Here is an 18,222-nt window from a genome sequence, read left to right as displayed (position 1 = left end):
GGTTCTCCTTCCTAACACAGAGCTTCCGGAGCTGCGCTTGCCTCCTGGTGGACCAGCGCCGTCCCGGGCCCCTGGTGCTGGGGGCTAGGCCCCGGTCTCGGGCGCTGGTGGAGCGGTCAGGCTGGACTTCCCTCGCCGATGCCCACGGCATCGAGACGGGAGAGTCTGCTCCCTTGGTCTAGCAGGCGCCCACGCTTCCCCACAGGGTCTCCGCGGTCCTGGAGGTGCAGGAAATCCATCACCCGGGTACTCGGGAGCCACAGGCTTCCTGAAATCAATAGTGTTTTCTAGGCTTTTGGATACCTGCCTTTCCCAAGTGCAGCCTAGCGACACCGGCGACACCCTATTTCATGTTAGCGAGCCCTGCCCTCCCCGCAGCCACAGGGCAACAGCGTCCAGTTAGCCAGGGGGACGGGCTGCTGGTAAAGGGTCTCTGAGCGGAGTCTGACCATTTTACATCGACAGCCTCAAGAAGTAAGTTCTGTTTGAACATATTGTAGGAGTCAGGGCTTCAGAGAGCAAGAGCCGAAGGAAGGCGTGCTGATGCACTCGGAGAGCTGCTGCAAGGACCTGGCTCGTGCGCGCCTGGAGAGCGACAAGACCTGGGTCTGCAGGGAGAACCAGCAGGTGGGAGCCCAGGTGCAGCCCCCATCTGGAGGCTGGCGGGCCAGAGCCCAGGAAGAGTCCGTGTTCCGGCTCAAGTTCCCAGCAGCAAAATGCTGACTTCCCAGTTTGAAGAGTGAGGTTGGAGGAATCCTCTCCTACCCATGGGAAGGTCGGCTTCTTGTTCTACCCAGGCCTTCAACTGATTGGACATGGCCCCCCAGATGAGGGAGGGCAGTCTGCTTTCTTAGTCCTACAGACTCAAAGGCTCACTTGGCAGGAAAAACCCAAACTCTCACAGAAACACCCCAGATGATGTTTGACTAAATATCTTGCCCAGGCAGGTGGGCACACAAAGTCACCATCACGCGTGTCAGACGTGAGATTTTTGAACTCTCCTCAGAATGACAACGCGTCAGCTCTCCACTGCCAGCACGGAGCAGAAGTGTACCAGCCACTCGCTGCATGACGGGGAGGTGGGACGACTGGGAGGACGGGCAGGTGGCAAGGAGTCTGATCCTCTCCTGCTCACCTGCCATGCTGCTCAGGGCATCTTTTTAAAAGGCTAATTCTCCAGAATTGAGAAATTCTCAACTAGAAAACACTTTTGTATAAGTCCACGATTGTTGTACTAAATAGTTTTAAGTGTTTCTTGGAATCCATAAGCAAAGAAAGAAAATTTGAAGTTGCAGAAGTAAAAAATGGGTCATCACTTTGAAGGCAGAGTGCATGACATGAGGGAGTCTGGATAATCACGAGCCTGAACATACACGCAGGACTTTATGGTCACGGTCCTCTCATTTCCAACAAGACTTTACTTTCTCCATCATCATAAGGAAAGAAAACTACAAACTGACTTCGGGTGATTTGATTTAAAAGCATTGTTACAGGATTTTTTTTTCCTGAGAGAGCAAAAGTATTTTCTTTTCAAAGTTCTTGGGATGTTTTACGATTTTAAGAATTTAAATAACGTGTGTTAATGTAATGTTTTTAGAACTAACATGTTGTAAGGAATAAAAGCCATAGTATCAATGCTTTTAAAACATAAATATGAGATGGGATCCCTGGGTGGCTCAGCAGTCTGGTGCCTGCCTTCGGCTCAGGGTGGGATCCTGGAGACCCGGGAGTGAGTCCCACATTGGACTCCCTGCATGGGGCCTGATTCTCCCTCTGACTCTCTCTCTCTCTCTCTCTCTCTCTGTGTGTGTGTGTGTGTGTCTCATGAATAAATAAATAAAATCTTAATAAAAAACATATATATGAGACACTGTAAATATGTAAAGTAGTAAATGTAACTGTAGCCTCTGTTTTGGGTATTTCTCTACATCTTTAAAATGGAAGTACATATTTTAAAAACAAAGGAAAATCAGGATTTGTTTGTTTAATAGTTTTTTATTAGACTTGTGTGATCAGGGAGTAGGGACTAATGAATTATTTTTTTCAAAGATTTTACTTATTTATTAGAGAGAGAGTGAGAGAGAGCACATTCGGGTGGGGAGGGGTGAAGGAAAAGCAGACTCCTCCCTGAGCAGGAGCCCCACACAGGGCTCTTCCCAGGACCCTGGGACCAAGACCTGGGCCGAAGGCAGATGCTTGATCGACTGAGCCCCCAGGCGCCCCAGGACTAATGAGTTTATGTTGGCACCTGAAGTGATCAGAAGAAGGAGGAATCATGGAAGCCTTCCTGGAAGAAATGATTTCTGAGCTGCATATTCAGGCACAGCTGGGAATTACATGAAGAAGACCAGGGAAGCAAATTCCGGGCTGGGCAGAGTAATTGCAAAAGCACAGCCATAAGGGGGTCTCACTAGAGGGGCACCAGTCGGGGCTCACGGGGCAGCTGGGGGTGAGGCTGGGTCAGGTCACCTCAGGTCATCAGTCCACAGGGGTTGGAGCCTGTGCTCACTGGTAACAGGAAACCCAGACAGGGGCCAGGTGGGCTCGCTGGGTCGGGCTATATTTTACATTCTATTTCAGCCCAGTCTACGTATTTGAGGGGCTGCGTGTCTAGCAGGAGGAGTGCGGAGGTTGGGGTGGGAGCGGATGAGAAGGGCGGCCGGGGGGCAGACAGGCGGAGCAGAGGTCCTGGGGCCAGGGCGCGGCGGGGAGGCGAGGGGGCTCGGGCATCTGCTCGGATAGGTCACGACCCAGCCACTTGTTCAGGCGGTGGTTTCTTCGTTTACTCGCTGGGCACTGAGAGCTCAGGTGCTGAGTGGCCCACTGACCGGCCCGCTTGGGGGAAGTCCAGGGGGAGGGCGCTGGATGGTGGAGGAGTAGGGTCCCCAGGTCACCTGTCCCCGCCAACTTACCTGGATAACTTTCAAATCATCCTGAAAACCTACGAATTCGGCCTGAGATTTAAAGAGAGAGCAGCTGGAATGCTACAGTGAGAAGAGTTCGCGCTTCTATCAAGGTAGGAAGATGGGGAAAAATAAAGAAACAAAAGGACTCCAAGGGGTAGGGGCACGAGGAGCCAGGCTAAGGCCGGGGTGAGTGTCCCCAGGACAGGAGAGCTGCCTGGAGACACAGGAGCTGCATCAACCTTCCCAGATGGAAAGGCGCTCACAGGGAGTTAGGGTAGGACCCCAGGAGGGTGAGGATGCCCTCAGGCTCCCTGGGACACTAACAGAGCACCTGCGCCCGGGGAGAATGCTCCACACCCCACGGCCGAGCTCCCTAAAGGGCTGCAGTGTGTGCGACTGGACCCAGGAGCAGCTCGGAGGGGCTCGGGCGGAGGCTCCGTGGGGAGGGGGGTGCAAGGCCCGGGGAGCGCGATTCCAACAGTGCAGGCCCCAGAGACGAGGGCGCCGGGGCCCAGGATCCGGTGCTCCCCCGGGGACAGGCAGAAGCCAGGAGGGCCCAGGACAGTGAGGATGCTCCAGCCTCCAGGCGGCCCTGAGCTGAGCAGGTCAGCGGCCCCGCCCCCGGAGCATCCAGGCCCTGTAGACTGAGAGCTGCGGTAGCTACTGCTGGAGCTGACTCCAGGGCTGGGGAGCTGGCCACCGCCACTGTTGTTGTTCCTCCTGGGGCCTCGCAGGATAAACAACCCCCACTGAGCCTCACAGTGGCCTCACAGGATAAACAGGTTAAACAGCTTCCACTGAGCCCTGCACCAGACAGGGGGCTGAGCAGCTACCCAAAGTGCTCACACCTGAGAATCAGCACAGTGGGCCCCTCCCCCAGAAGACCAGCTAGACCCACAGGGGAAATACATGTTATTGACCAAGCAGCACTGGAAAGTTCCAGGGGAAGTCACTGGATTTACAGTATACAGAATCAGAGGATACTCCCCCTTGTTTTTTTTTTTTTGTTTGCTTCCCCCCCCCTGTTTTTTTCTTCTCTTCTCTTTTATTTATTCTTCCTTTTTTCTTTTTCTTTTCTTTTCCTTTTTCTCTTCTCTCTTTTTCTCCTTTTTCCAGTACAACTTGTTTTAGGCCACTCTGCACTGAGCAAAATGACTAGAAGGAAACCTCACCTCAAAAGAAAGAATCAGAAACAGTCCTCTCTCCCACAGAGCTACAAAATTTGGATTACAATTCCATGTCAGAAAGCCATTTCAGAAGCACTATTATAAAGCTACTGGTGTCTCTAGAAAAAAGCATAAAGGACTCAAGAGACTTCATGACTCCAGAATTTAGATCTAATCAGGCAGAAATTAAAAGTCAATTAAATCAGGTGCAATCCAAACTAGAGGTCCTAACGACAAGGGTTAACAAGGTAGAAGAACGAGTGAGTGACATAAAAGACAAGTTGATGGCAAAGAGGGAAACTGAGGAAAAAAGAGACAAACAATGAAAAGACCATGAAGATAGATTAAGGGAAATAAGTGACAGCCTCAGAAAGAAAAATCTACATTTAATTGGGGTTCCTGAGGCCGCTAAAAGGGCCAGAGGGCCAGAATATGTATTTGAACAAGTCATAGCTGAAAACTTTCCTAATCTGGGAAGGGAAACAGGCATTCAGGTCCAGGAAATAGAGAGATCCCCACCTAAAATCAATAAAAACCGTTCAACACCTCAACATTTAATAGTGAAGCTTGCAAATTCCAAAGATAAAGAAAAGATCCTTAAAGTGGCAAGAGACAAGAAATCTCTAACTTTTATGGGGAGGAGTATTAGGGTAACAGCAGACCTCTCCACAGGGACCTGGCAGGCCAGAAAGGGCTGGCAGGATATATTCAGGGTCCTAAATGAGAAGAACATGCAGCCAAGAATACTTTATCCAGCAAGGCTCTCATTCAGAATAGAAGGAGAGAGAAAGAGCTTCCAAGACAGGCAGGAACTGAAAGAATATGTGACCTCCAAACCAGCTCTGCAAGAAATATTAAGGGGGATTCTTGTAATAGAGGAAGTCCAAGGGAACAATCCACAAAAACAGGGACTGAATAGGTATCATGATGACATTAAACTCATATCTGTCAATACTAACTCTGAACGTGAATGGGCTTAATGACCCCATCAAAAGGCACAGGGTTTCGGACTGGATAAAAAAGCAGGACCCATCAATTTGCTGTCTATAAGAGACTCATTTTAGACCGAAGGACACCTACAGCCTGAAAATAAAAGGTTGGAGAACCATTTACCATTGAAATGGTCCACAAAAGAATGTAAGGGTAGCCATCCTTATATCAGATAAACTAAAATTTACCCCGAAGACTGTAGTGAGAGATGAAGAGGGACACTATATCATACTTAGAGGATCTATCCAACAAGAGGACCTAACAATCATCAATATTTATGCCCCGAATGTGGGAGCTGCCAAGTATATCAATAAATTAATAATGAAAGTTAAGACATACTTTGATAATAATACATGTATACTTGGTGACTTGAATGTAGCACTTTCTACAATCGACAGGTCTTCGAGGCACAACATCTCAAGAAACAAGAGCTTTAAATGATACACTGGACCAGATGGATTTCACAGATATTTACAGAACTTTACATCCAAACACAACTGAATACACATTCTTCTCAAGGGCACATGGAACTTTCTCCAGAATAGACCACATACTGGGTCACAAATCGGGTCTGAACCGATACCAAAAGATTGGATCGTCCCCTGCATATTTTCAGACCATAATACTTTGAAATTAGAACTAAATCACAACAAGAAGTTTGGAAGGATTTCAAACACGTGGAGGTTAAGGACCATCCTGCTAAAAGATGAAAGGGTCAAACAGGAAATTAGGGAAGAATTAAAAAGATTCGTGGAAACTAATGAGAATGAAGATACAACCGTTCAAAATCTTTGGGATGCAGCAAAAGCAGTCCTGAGGGGGAAATACATCGCAATACAAGCATCCATCCAAAGACTGGAAAGAACTCAAATATCAAAGCTAACCTTGCACATAAAGAATCTGGAGAAAAAACAGCAAATAGATCCTACACCCAGGAGAAGAAGAGAGTTAATAAGGATTCGAGCAGAACTCAATGAAATCGAGACCAGAAGAATGGTGGAACAGATCAACAAAACCAGGAGTTGGTTCTTGGAAAGAATTAATAAGATACATAAACCATTAGCCAGCCTTATTAAAAAGAAGAGAGAAAAGACTCAAATTAATAAAATCATGAATGAGAAAGGAGAGATCACTACCAACACCAAGGAAATACAAACGATTTTAAAAACATATTATGAACACCTCTATGCCAATAAATTAGGCAATCTAGAAGAAATGGACGCATTCCTGGAAAGCCACAAACTACCAAAACTGGAACAGGAAGAAATAGAAAACCTGAAGAGGCCGATAACCAGGGAGGAAATTGAAGCAGTCATCAAAAACCTCCCAAGGCACAAAAGTCCAGGGCCAGGTGGCTTCCCAGGGGAATTCTATCAAACCTTTAAAGAAGAAACCATACCTATTCTACTAAAGGTGTTCGGAAAAATAGAAAGAGATGGAGTACTTCCAAACTCGTTCTATGAGGCCAGTGTCACCTCAATTCCAAAACCAGACGAAGACCCCACCAAAAAGGAGAATTATAGACCAATATCCCTGATGAACATGGATGCTAAAATTCTCAACAAGATACTAGCCAATAGGATACAACAGTATATTAAGAAGATTATTCACCATGACCAAGTGGGATTTATCCCCAGGATGCAAGGCTGGTTCAACACTCGTAAAGCAATCAATGTGATTGATCATATCATTAAGAGAAAAACCAAGAACCATATGATCCTCTCAATAGATGCAGAGAAAGCATTTGACAAAATACAGCATCCATTCCTGATCAAAACTCTTCAGAGTGTAAGGATAGAGGGAATATTCCTCAGCATCTTAAAAGCCATCTATGAAAAGCCCACAGCAAATATCATTCTCAATGGGGAAGCACTGGGAGCCTTTCCCCTAAGATCAGGAACAAGACAGGGATGTCCACTCTCACCCCTGCTATTCACCATAGTACTGGAAGTCCTAGCCTCAGCAATCAGACAACAAAAAGACATTAAAGTCATTCAAATTGGCAAAGAAGAAGTCAAACTCTCCCTCTTCGCCGATGACATGATACTCTACCTAGAAAACCCAAAGCCTCCACCCCAAGATTGCTAGAACTCATACAGCAATTTGGTAGCGTGGCAGGATACAAAATCAATGCCCAGAAATCAGTGGCATTTCTATACACTAACAATGAGACTGAAGAAAGAGAAATTAAGGAGTCAATCCCATTTACAATTGTATCCAAAAGTGTAAAATACCTAGGAATAGACCTATCCAAAGAAGTAAAGGATTTATACCCTAAAAAACTACAGAACACTTCTGAAAGAAATTGAGGAAGCCACAAAGAGATGGAAAAATATTCCATGCTCATGGATTGGCAGAATTAATATTGTGAAAATGTCAATGTTACCCAGGGCATTTACACATTTAATGCAATCCCTATCAAAATACCATGGATTTTCTTCAGAGAGTTGGAACAATTATTTTAAGATTTGTGTGGAAGCAGAAAAGACCCCGAATAGCCAGGGGAATTTTAAAAAAGAAAACCATATCTGGGGGCCTCACAATGCCAGATTTCAGGTTGTACTACAAAGCTGTGGTCATCAAGACAGTGTGGTCCTGGCACAAAAACAGACACATAGATCAGTGGAACAGAATAGAGAATCCAGAAGTGGACCCTGAACTTATGGCCAACTAATATTCGATAAAGGAGGAAAGACTATCCATTGGAAGAAAGACAGTCTCTTAAATAAATGGTGCTGGGAAAATTGGACATCCACATGCAGAAGAATGAAACTAGACCACTCTCTTTCACCATAAACAAAGATAAACTCAAAATGGATGGAAGATCTAAATGCGAGACAAGAGTCCATCAAAATCCTAGAGGGGAACACAGGCCACACCCTTTTTGAACTCGGCCACAGTAACTTCTTGCAAGATACATCCAGGAAGGCAAAAGAAACAAAAGCAAAAATGACCTATTGGGACTTCATCAAGATAAGAAGCTTCTGCAGAGCAAAGAATACAGTCAACAAAACTAAAAGACAACCTACAGAATGGGAGAAGATATGTGCAAATGACCTATCAGATAAAGGGCTAGTTTCCAAGATCTATAAAGAACTTATTAAACTCAACACCAAGAAACAAACAATCCAATCATGAAATGGGCAAAAGACATGAACAGAAATCTCACAGACCAAGACATAGACATGGCCAACAAGCACATGAGAAAATGCTCCGCATCACTTGCCATCAGGAAATACAAATCAAAACCACAATGAGATCCCACCTCACACCAGTGAGAATGGGGAACATTAACAAGGCAGGAAACCACAAATGTTGGAGAGGATGTGGAGAAAAGGGAACCCTCTTGCACTGTTGCTGGGAATGTGAACTGGTGCAGCCACTCTGGAAAACTGTGAGGAGGTTCCTCAAAGAGTTAAAAATAGACCTGCCCTACGACCCAGCAATTGCACTGCTGGGGATTTACCCCAAAGATACAGATGCAGTGAAACGCCGGGACACCTGCACCCCGATGTTTCTAGCAGCAACGTCCACAATAGCCAAACTGTGGAAGGAGCCTCGGTGTCCATCGGCAGATGATGGATAAAGAAGCTGTGGTCTACGTATACACTGGAATATTCCTCAGCCATTAGAAACGACAAATACCCAAAAAAAACGACGTGGAGGGACCTGGAGGGTATTATGCTGAGTGAAGTAAATCAATCGGAGAAGGACAAACATTCTATGGTCTCATTCATTTGGGGAATATAAAAAATAGTGAAAGGGAATAAAGGAGAAAGGAGAGAAAATGAGTGGGAAATATCAGTGAGGGAGACAGAAGAGACAGAGAGACCCCTAACTCTGGGAAATGAACAAGGGGTCATGGAAGGGGAGGAGGGCGGGGGGACAGGGTGGCTGGGTGACAGGCACTGAGGGGGGCCTTTGATGGGATGAGCACTGGGTGTTCTGCTATATGTTGGCAAATTGAACACCAATAATAATAAAAAAAAAGTAAGTCTGATGGCTGCTGCCTGGGGCACCGGCTTGTTAGCCGCTCTCGTGCTGATGGCTGGAACCCCTGCACGGATCCCGGGCCCCACTATGCACCTGTGACCTCCATCGTGCCCCACCTCAGGGAGGAGAGCACCTGGGGCAGGCCCCTGATGGTCGTCAGACTGTAGGGATCCTGGGTGGGGCCTTGGGGCCTCTGTGCTGTGTCTGGGTCCACTGGACCCGTGACCTTGACAAGTCCGGGGATGGGACAGACATGGAGCCCCACGACTGGGCTCACTGACACGGCTCTCCACCCAGCTACGTGGGGGGCACATGTTTGTGAGAGGAGCGAGGGCCACCTGAACGGGGGTGCTTTTGGAGGACAGAGCATGTTGCGTTCTTGGGGCTTGTCCACCGCCACCAGGTAAAGTTTGGGCCCCTGCTCTGTGTTCAGGTAACTTTCCGCATAGTTTTGCTCTGTCCTGAGGGCTGAGTCTTTGCTGTTCATCCTGAAGGTTGAGAGCACATGTGGATAAAGTGATGGGTGGTTTTTTCCTTTTTCTTTCTTTCTTTTTTTTTAAGATTTTATTTATTCACGAGAGACACAGAGAGAGCAGAGACACAGGCAGAGGGAGGAGCAGGCTCCATGCAGGGAGCCTGACGTGGGACTCGATCCCAGGACCCTGGGGTCATGCCTTGGGCTGAAGGCAGACATTCAACCTCCAAGCCACCTGGCTGTCACTGATGGACGTTTCTTTGATGGTGGTCCAAGGACATGCCGATGGAAGCGCACACAGACTCCACCCCACCGTTTGCATATCCAGCTCATGTCTTGCTGTCTCCTGAGTGCTTGTCCACGTGCCAAGCAGGAGGCCCACGTCAGACTCGCAGAGGTCTCAGTGCGGCGGTCAGACTTGAGAAGGAGGCCAACGCCCTCGTCCTTGGCACCTGTCCTAACTTCAGATGCCATGGATGACGTGGCCGCACAGTCAGAGACGTGCCTGAGTCTGATCCCGGGAGAGTGGGAGGAAAGCTGTGCACATCACCGGCCACAGCTCAGGGGTCTCATGAGTCATGTGACCTGCGGCCTCCCACGGATTTAGTTGCCCGTCAGCAGAGGGAATTTGGTTTCATCACAAGGATTAGCTCAACAGGCCCAGCAGGGCAATGGGCCCCCACGCTCCTGGTGCCGAGAGGACGTCAACCCCTGCTCCAGGCCTGGGGCCGGGCAGTCCTCACCCAGCACCCTTCCGTCAGGCAGTCCGCCAGCATTAACTGCGATGTTCACAGGCTTCACTGCTACCGTATGACGATGCTGTTACGGCAGCCTCACGTCCAAGTCCATAACTGTGGCACCTGCCTGGTAAAGGGCACCCGCAGTGTGATCAGGCTCAGGATCTGGAGCCGGGAGCCGAGTCGGGGTTGCGTGGGGGCCGCATGTGGCTGGAGGCCCTTAGACGAGGGAGGCCAAGGGTCGGAGTCGGGGAAGGCGGCCTGGGGGTAGCGGGGGCAGCGGCGGGTGTGTGTGTGTGTGTGTGTGTGTGTGGAAACACCTGAGTCACGTGGGGCTGGGTCCTGAGGCCGTCCTGGAAGCTGGAATTCTGATGTGCTCCTGAAGGACAAGTTACTTTTGAAATCTAAACGATAAAATAAAAGTAAATTTATGGCTGTTTCCTCTGTCTCGCTTTGTATGGATTTTCCCTTTGTTTTAATGACTTTTGGAATCAGCTGTGACATTTGTTGATAAAAACTTCTGACCCAGAGAAAAATCACTATAATCTAATTTTATAGCATTTTCCTCCACGATATCAGTAACATTCTCTGCCTGGAAAGATCGGGTGAGATGCATATTTAGAGGAATAAATCTCTCTGATAAATGATTTCACAGACGAGAAAGAACCCATGTGTGAAATGAAAGTTAGATGTTTTCAAAACTTCATCTAAGGAGAGGACGCTAATCAACATGTAGTGTTTTTCATAATGAAAGACGTCCGTGCCTGCGGGGGTGCACGTGTGTCCGCGGGAGAGTGGAGATGCTGCTCCAGCCGCGTCCACGTGTCCTGAAGGGCTGACCCCCAAACCAGCAGACACGCTGGCAGCATCGCACTGTCTGTGTTGAAAGGAGAATGCCTGATGCATACTTAGCATCATTAATAAGTGAATCATGCCTATATGGGATATTCCATTATTACTAGATGCAGATTAAAATTACGTTTGCATTTGTTCAAGGGAAGACAAGCTCGTGACACCAGTTTCTCCTCTGCAAGCATGCAAAAAGAGACATATTTAAGTAAATCTTACACTTCCAAATAATCGCTGTGATTCAATTTGAAAATAGCTTCCTTGGAATAATCTTCAAGACATTGTTTTAGAATCAAAGAAGAAAATCAATTTGTCAAAATAAACTCTCTGTCTTCACACACACGTCCACACCTACCCCTGGAGAGCAGCTATTAGAAGCTAATGTTGGTAAACGATCTTCTAAATATTCTGGTACAAAGTGATTGACATCCCATTTGCCTCCTGACGGGAAGTTCTGAATCAAACTGGAAGGTCAGTGGGCGTTCACATCTAGTGCGGTTGGACTGTTTTCTCCTCCGATTTTGTTTTTCCAGACGGGGATTTTTCATTTCCTAAGTATTTTTCTCGATCTTATGAGCTACACAACTGTTGCTTGCCCTCTCGGCACTACCACGGAGAGAAAGATTGTAAAATATGGGCGACGCTTAGGGTCACACAGGAAAACGGAAGAGTGAGTGACTTCTCTGCACTCCCATCTCTTCAGAATAGCGTTCCGTGCTAGAAGTCATGGATGTTTCTGTCTCTCCCCTTAACCCGATTCCCAGACCCTTCCCCGACCATGGCACGACCCCCGTGCCCTCAGCCTGGGGGGAGCCTGGACTCCGTAACCGGGCCAAGATGCAGGAGAAACACTGCAGAGAAGCATGTTCTGTGGCTTACTTGGTGTGCACGTTTTGGGGACATGGCGATGTGCTTGGGGAAATGACACGTACCTGAATTAGATCTTCAGTTTGAGTTCTGCACCGGTTCTTACATTTTCTCTAGGGAAAGTTTCGCTTTTATTCTCCCCATAATGACAGCTCTACACACAATAGAGTCATTTTCTACTAGGTCGTTATTGTTTCAGAGTGTTTCCAAAGATGATGAAAGCGCTTACTTATCACTTGTTCGTAAGAGATATTCAGCAAATGTTGGCGAAGACACAGCAAAGGTCTCTGAACGTGTGCTCACAAAATGCAACAATCGTAAAGCTCACTTATTCCCAAAGTTTCCAGTTTGGTCACTTTGCACAGGGGGCAGAGAAAGGGAGGTGCCCGACCTCCTGGGAGGGGGACATTCAGCGCCGGGCTCACAGGGGGCACGTTACCAGCCGTGCCTTGGGAACACAGCAGCCCCAGCCAGTGTGCTTCTTCTGAACACCTCAAGGCTTCAGGGTCAAGAGGTGTCACCGAGCCCCCAGTGGGAGCCACGGAGCCGCATAAACAGATCACCAAGTACCCGCACGCCCTTTGAAAACTAATTGCTAGGCTTATTGATAAATTATGCATAGTTGCTGCTTCTCCTGAGGGTTAAGGAGCCTAAGATCTCGAGGGCTGGTGTCAGGGAACCAGGTTTAGATGCAGTTCATCCTCCCATCTCTAGCCGTCCTCCCGGCAGCAGGCTTTCTGCTGCTGATGGGGTGGTGAGACCCTGTTCCCGCCCTTCCCGTCTCTTCTCCACTCCCACCTGGGGCTAGTTAGTCCCATAACATCCTTGCGATTTCTCAGACTGGTCCCTTCCTGCTGCAACATGTGCGCAGCTTCTCCGTCGGCCAGCAGTCGGGTGCCCTGGCTCCCCAACATGGCTGGTTTCCGATTTTCCCTACTTGGCCTTTGCGTGGAGCCCAGCAAATGATTATTCCTTTGCTGTTTTATGGTTTCTCCAGGCCATGCAGGTTCATTGTGCTACATCAACAGTAATGGAGCAGTGAGCTATCGAGCCCTGATACCTAGTTTCTGTGGTAAATTCTCAAAGGGGTGGGTATGGTTTTCCACAGGAATGCAAACACATGGCAACACTGGATCCACAGATCCACAGGGTGATTCGGGATCTACAGGAATGACGGATTTGCTCTGGGCCTGAATCATGTTTAGGGATCGGCCCAGGAACACACGTTCAGACAGGATGTGGCCAGGCGTGGCGGGGAGGTTGTCTAGGAGTCACTGCATGTCACTCAGGGCTTGTGGCCATCTATAAAACCTCGGTATTGAAGCACAATCACTGTCCAAATGTCAGCGGTACTTAAACTTGTTTCCTAGAGGAAACTCTACAGAAGTTACACTGATTAGTTTAAAGAATCTTGATAAAGAAGGGATCGCATTATAGAAAAAGAAAGGTCAGCTATGAAACAACTGCTTCAAGACACCCTTGCAAATATGACGTGGCAAGTGTGATTCAGCAACATGACTGACTGGAGGTCAGAAAGGGTGTCCTTACCTGCTGTGGATCTGATGGTGGAGGTGGTGTTGGAGGGCGTCATGGCGGGAATACATTCATCGTCCTGCGAGTAGCCAGCTTGGATGGCCCGAAGGTAGCTGTGGCTCCTCGTTCGGAAGCATCCAGGGAGGTCCAGTGCGTCCATGGCCTGGGATTCGATCTCACTGAAGACGGATTCACACACCGATTCAAACTGCCCATTCATCTCTGCCTCGCTCATCTGGAACAACAAGGCACAGTTGGTGGCAAGCCCCGGCCAGGCGATCGTGGCCCGGTCACCAGAGGACGGAGAAGACCCAGTGCACCCTGACCTCACGACCTGTCTGCTTAGTACAAGTCCCTAGACGCCAGCCTTGGGCACTTGTTGGGCTTCGAGTGAGGCTTCTTGGGTGATTTCTTTCCAAACACAAGAAACATGGTCAATTCCAAGCTGTATTGGAATCGTGTGGAGCCAACGCAAAGCCTGACAGTGGCCACTGTGACCAGGCTGAGGAGACCCCACGTGCGTCAAGGTTAGCGCAGCACTGGGTACAAGGTCAGCGCTCAGACGCCGGCCCTCTGGCTGTCCCCACGGCCACAGGGAAGACCCAATGGAAACTGCCAGTGGGTGCGCCATGAGCGGCTCAAGGGAGTCTGAAGTTGGAGACGGGCAGACAAATCGGGGTCGAGACAGACCCTGACCCTACCATCAGCACATCCTCAGTAAGCCGGCGAGGAAAGCAGATCAGAGACACACATACTGGTTTGACACATGACATGCTCGGCCACAACTTTCTTTCAAGTTTTGCCTTATGGGGAATTATATCAAAAAACCGCAGATGGTTTTATGTCATTTATGTCAGAGATCCGCATTGGCCTGAAAAGGCCCCGACCCGAGGGAGGCAGCTTGCGTGTGGCTGCAGGATGTAGTGGAAACCCTGCTCTAACCCACCGTGTGCCCCACACTCCTTCCTTGAAGGAGAAAGCCAGTAACCTCTTTGTGCATCTTACAAACAAAGGACCAGAATTTCTGTGAGGACCGGTGGTAGTACCTACAGCTACAGAAACACAGCAGTGAGAGTCCAGAAATGAAGGGCACTCATTCCCCCGAAACAAAAAGTAGTTGAGAAGAATCTCAGATTTTGGTCCAGAGAGGCATGGAAAGACCTGCTCTCTGGAGCTGATGTGTTCACAGAGCCCAAAGGAGATGGGGAAGTGCAGGTGACACCATGTGGGGACTGAAGCCACAGCTCAGGCCCGGGAAATCCCAGGAGGATGCTGAGCCAACGGGGTCCAAGTTGTGGAAACAGCATCCTCCGAAGCTTCCTGTCTTCCTTTGTCAACTGTGAACTCAGAGCTGGACCTGCTCCCGGGGACTGCGGGCACTCAGGCACCACGGAGGCCAAGTCGGGAGAGGGGAGGGCACAGGGCCCGTGTCCTACTGGGGCCGGGCAGGCGAGTGGCCGCTGTGCAACACAGGATGGCAGGGCCTCCAAAAGCTAAAAATGGAATGACCACAGAGTCCAGCGCTGCCACTGCCAGGTGCTGACCCGTAAGGACTGGAAGCAGGGACTGGAACAGATGTTTGCAAACCCATGTTCACAAGCTGGACTCAGGCCTGCAGATAGGACAGGGCGGGGGGGGGGGGCGGTGGCTGACACCTGCTCCAGTGGGAGAGACCCTAGGGCACGAGGTCGAGAGGGAGAAGCCCATCAGACAGCAGGGGAATGCTGTGTGATTCCACCCGAGTCCCTGTTAGGGTCACATCCACAGGGACACAGGGCCAGGGGAAGGAGGCAGGGGGCAGGGGGCTGGGACAGGGGTAGGGGCAGGGGTCAGGGACAGGAGCAGGGATCAGGGGCAAGGGGTCAGTGTCAGGGATCAGGGGCAAGGGGCAGGGGCAAGGGGCCAGGGGCAGGGATCAGGGGCAAGGGGGCAGGGGCAGGGATCAGGGGCAAGGGGCAGGGGGCAGGGGCAAGGGGGCAGGGGCAGGGATCAGGGGTAAGAGGCAGACACAGGGGGCAGGGGCAGGCGGCAGTGGCAGGGGTCAGGGGCAAGGGAAAGGGGTCAGGGGCTCGCAGGGGTAATGGGTCAGGGGCAGGGATCAGGGGCAAGGGGCAGGGGCAAGGGGTCAGGGGCAAGGGGTAAGGGCAGGGATCAGGGGCAAGGGGCAAGGGGCAGGGGCAAGGAGGCAGGGGCAGGGATCGGGGCAAGGGGCAGGGGCAGGGATCAGGGGTAAGAGGCAGACACAGGGGGCAGGGGCAGGCGGCAGTGGCAGGGGTCAGGGGCAAGGGAAAGGGGTCAGGGGCTCGCAGGGGCAATGGGTCAGGGGCAGGGATCAGGGGCAAGGGGTCAGGGGCAAGGGGTAAGGGCAGGGATCAGGGGCAAGGGGCAAGGGGCAGGGGCAAGGAGGCAGGGGCAGGGATCGGGGCAAGGGGCAGGGGCAGGGATCAGGGGTAAGAGGCAGACACAGGGGTCAGGGGCAGGTGGCAGTGGCAGGGGTCAGGGGCAAGGGAAAGGGGTCAGGGGCTCGCAGGGGTAAGGGGCAGGGGCAAGGGGTTAGGGGCAAGGGGCAGGGGCAGGGATCAGGGCAAGGGGCAGGGGCAAGGGGGCAGGCGCAGGGGTCAGAGGCAAGGGGCAGGGACAGGGGTCGGGGCCCGGTGTTGCAGCTGGGGGAAGGCTTGCATCTGTCCCCGGGGGGTGTGCAGGCGCCCACCCTCCCACCTGGCACCCACGGCCGCAGGGACGGCTCTGCCCATCAGGCACGCTGGTGGATGAAGGGCAAGCAGGTGAGCGCAGAGGCTCTGCCCGTGACCTCAGGAGGCTGGGCTGCGGGGCGGCTGGCCCGGGGCGAGGGCAGAAGGACAGCCGCCAGCATCACGGCGGCGGGGGCAGCGTCTGGGGCATCCGCAGACGCTACCTGGAGGGACACAGATCCCACTAATGCTCGGGGGTGGGGTGGGGCTCGCCGTTTCAGAGCCCAGTGTGCTGACGGGCTGCACCCCTGCCAGGCTCTGGTTCACCAGGTGACGGGAGACCAGACGTCCTGACATCTGGCTCTGCGTCACCTCTGGGACGTGACACATGCAGACATGCTTCCTTGTGAGGTGTCGCCAGGCACGGACGTGGTGCCTCTAGGCACAGGCCACCCGTGCCCACTGACACTGCAGGGAACAGCCCACAGAGGGGGAAGTGCCTCCCCTCCCCCGGTGGGGTCCCGTCTGAGGGTCGAGCGTGCGGGAGAGTCCCAGAGAGTTCAGGACAGGTCCACGACACGGGGGATGCCCTGACCCTGCACCGCCCATGCTGACACGGCCTCCGTGCTGTGCCTGAGGTTCCGGGAAAGCAACAGGTTCAGTGTGCGTCTCTAGTGTCTTCCAGGAGATTCCTCCAGGGAAGAAACCGTTTGCTTGAGGACGGACCCCACCCCTCCAGCCGGTCGGTGGGCAGCTGTCACCGCTGCCCCGACTCCTGGACGTCACCGCTGGGGCCCCAGGGCATCAGCCCGCACACCAGACACCTACGGGTCTCTCCCCAGTGCGTGTGCCCAGGGAAGACAGGCCGGAGTCCGGAGACTCAAGATCGAATCCCAGCCCGGCTTAGAGACGAGCAAGCCTCACGGGAGCTCAGTTAGATGTTCAAGCTCATCTCTGCATTTGAGGGAATGCGGGTATCGAGGAGGGAGCTTCTCCTCGCGTCAGCCACCCACTCGGGCCCAGGGATGCTGAGCGGTTCCCAGCGGCATCACCCGATTCGCGTCCTGCTCCACTCCTGGGAACTGCCTGCCCTCCCCTCCTCCCGCCGGCCGGGGTCTGACACGGAGTCACTGCAAACCTGTCTCCAGCCGGGAAATGGCCCCACCGCCAGGTGCCAGGGTCACTGTGAGTAACAATATGGGTCTTTTTCAGAATTAAGCTCTGTTTAAAGTCACATCATAGCACCCAGCAGTCGGAATCACTTAGGATTCCAGACGTCAAAAGTCCTCAAACACGTAGAACCCCCGAAAGCCCGGCTTGCCTACCAGGGCTCCCATTTACGATGACGAATCTTCTCAGATACAAGAAGGTGCGAGGACATGGTGCTTTCACCGACATACTTTGGAAGCCAGCTTGGGTTCCCTAAAAACACGGCGTTGAGGGCAGTGATGCTTCTGCAACTGGGGAGGCTGGTGGGTCTCACAAGAGCACCTGGAGGGTGTGCCGTGCATTCGGTGGGAACCTTTTCTTTTTGAGAGCAAATCAGAACAAAAAAGAAAAGCATAACCAGACTCACAAACACAGAGAACAAAGTGCAGGTTGTGGAGCAGGTGAAGGGGGTGGGAGGTGCCCGGAGGCCGCGTAGCAGGTCTCCAGCCACTAGTGGCGCACCCGAATCTAACGCGACATCGGTGTCAGCTGCTCAAAAAATATAAAGACAGAGAAAGAAAAGCAAATCTTGGAGGAGTCACCGCATCTGCAGTGGAATCGCTGTGTCCCGCTGCGAGCCCTGATGGGGTCACACCTGATGCTACAGTCGTGTTTGGGATGGGAGGCGGCGCAGGCAGACGGAGGCAGAGGGGAGCGGGTCCAGAGAAGCCGGCCCTGAAGGTCCCTTGGAGGTGGCCAGTGTGCTGGGGGCGCCCCCGCGCTCCGGCTGCGTCACCCTGGACGTCCCCGTGCTGAAACCCGACATCTCCCCGACTACTCCGTGACCACAGTGATGCACCCGCTGGC

The 18,222-nt window shown here is 51.4% G+C and overlaps 1 protein-coding gene across 1 annotated transcript in view; it reads right to left on the bottom strand.

The window, feature by feature from the left end:
• Positions 1-18,222, bottom strand: part of DLGAP2 (DLG associated protein 2) — a 693,677-nt gene that overhangs the window by 51,917 nt on the left and 623,538 nt on the right. Inside the window, 1 exon segment of the mRNA XM_049106698.1 lies at positions 13,532-13,751. Coding sequence (XP_048962655.1) covers positions 13,532-13,751 — 220 coding nt within the window.

The sequence above is a fragment of the Canis lupus genome, chromosome 37 (assembly GCF_003254725.2).
Source record: "Canis lupus dingo isolate Sandy chromosome 37, ASM325472v2, whole genome shotgun sequence".
NCBI classification, from domain to species: Eukaryota; Metazoa; Chordata; class Mammalia; order Carnivora; family Canidae; genus Canis; species Canis lupus.
The sequence above is the reverse complement of the archived record's forward strand: the minus strand, read 5'-3'. Positions and strand labels throughout refer to the sequence as shown.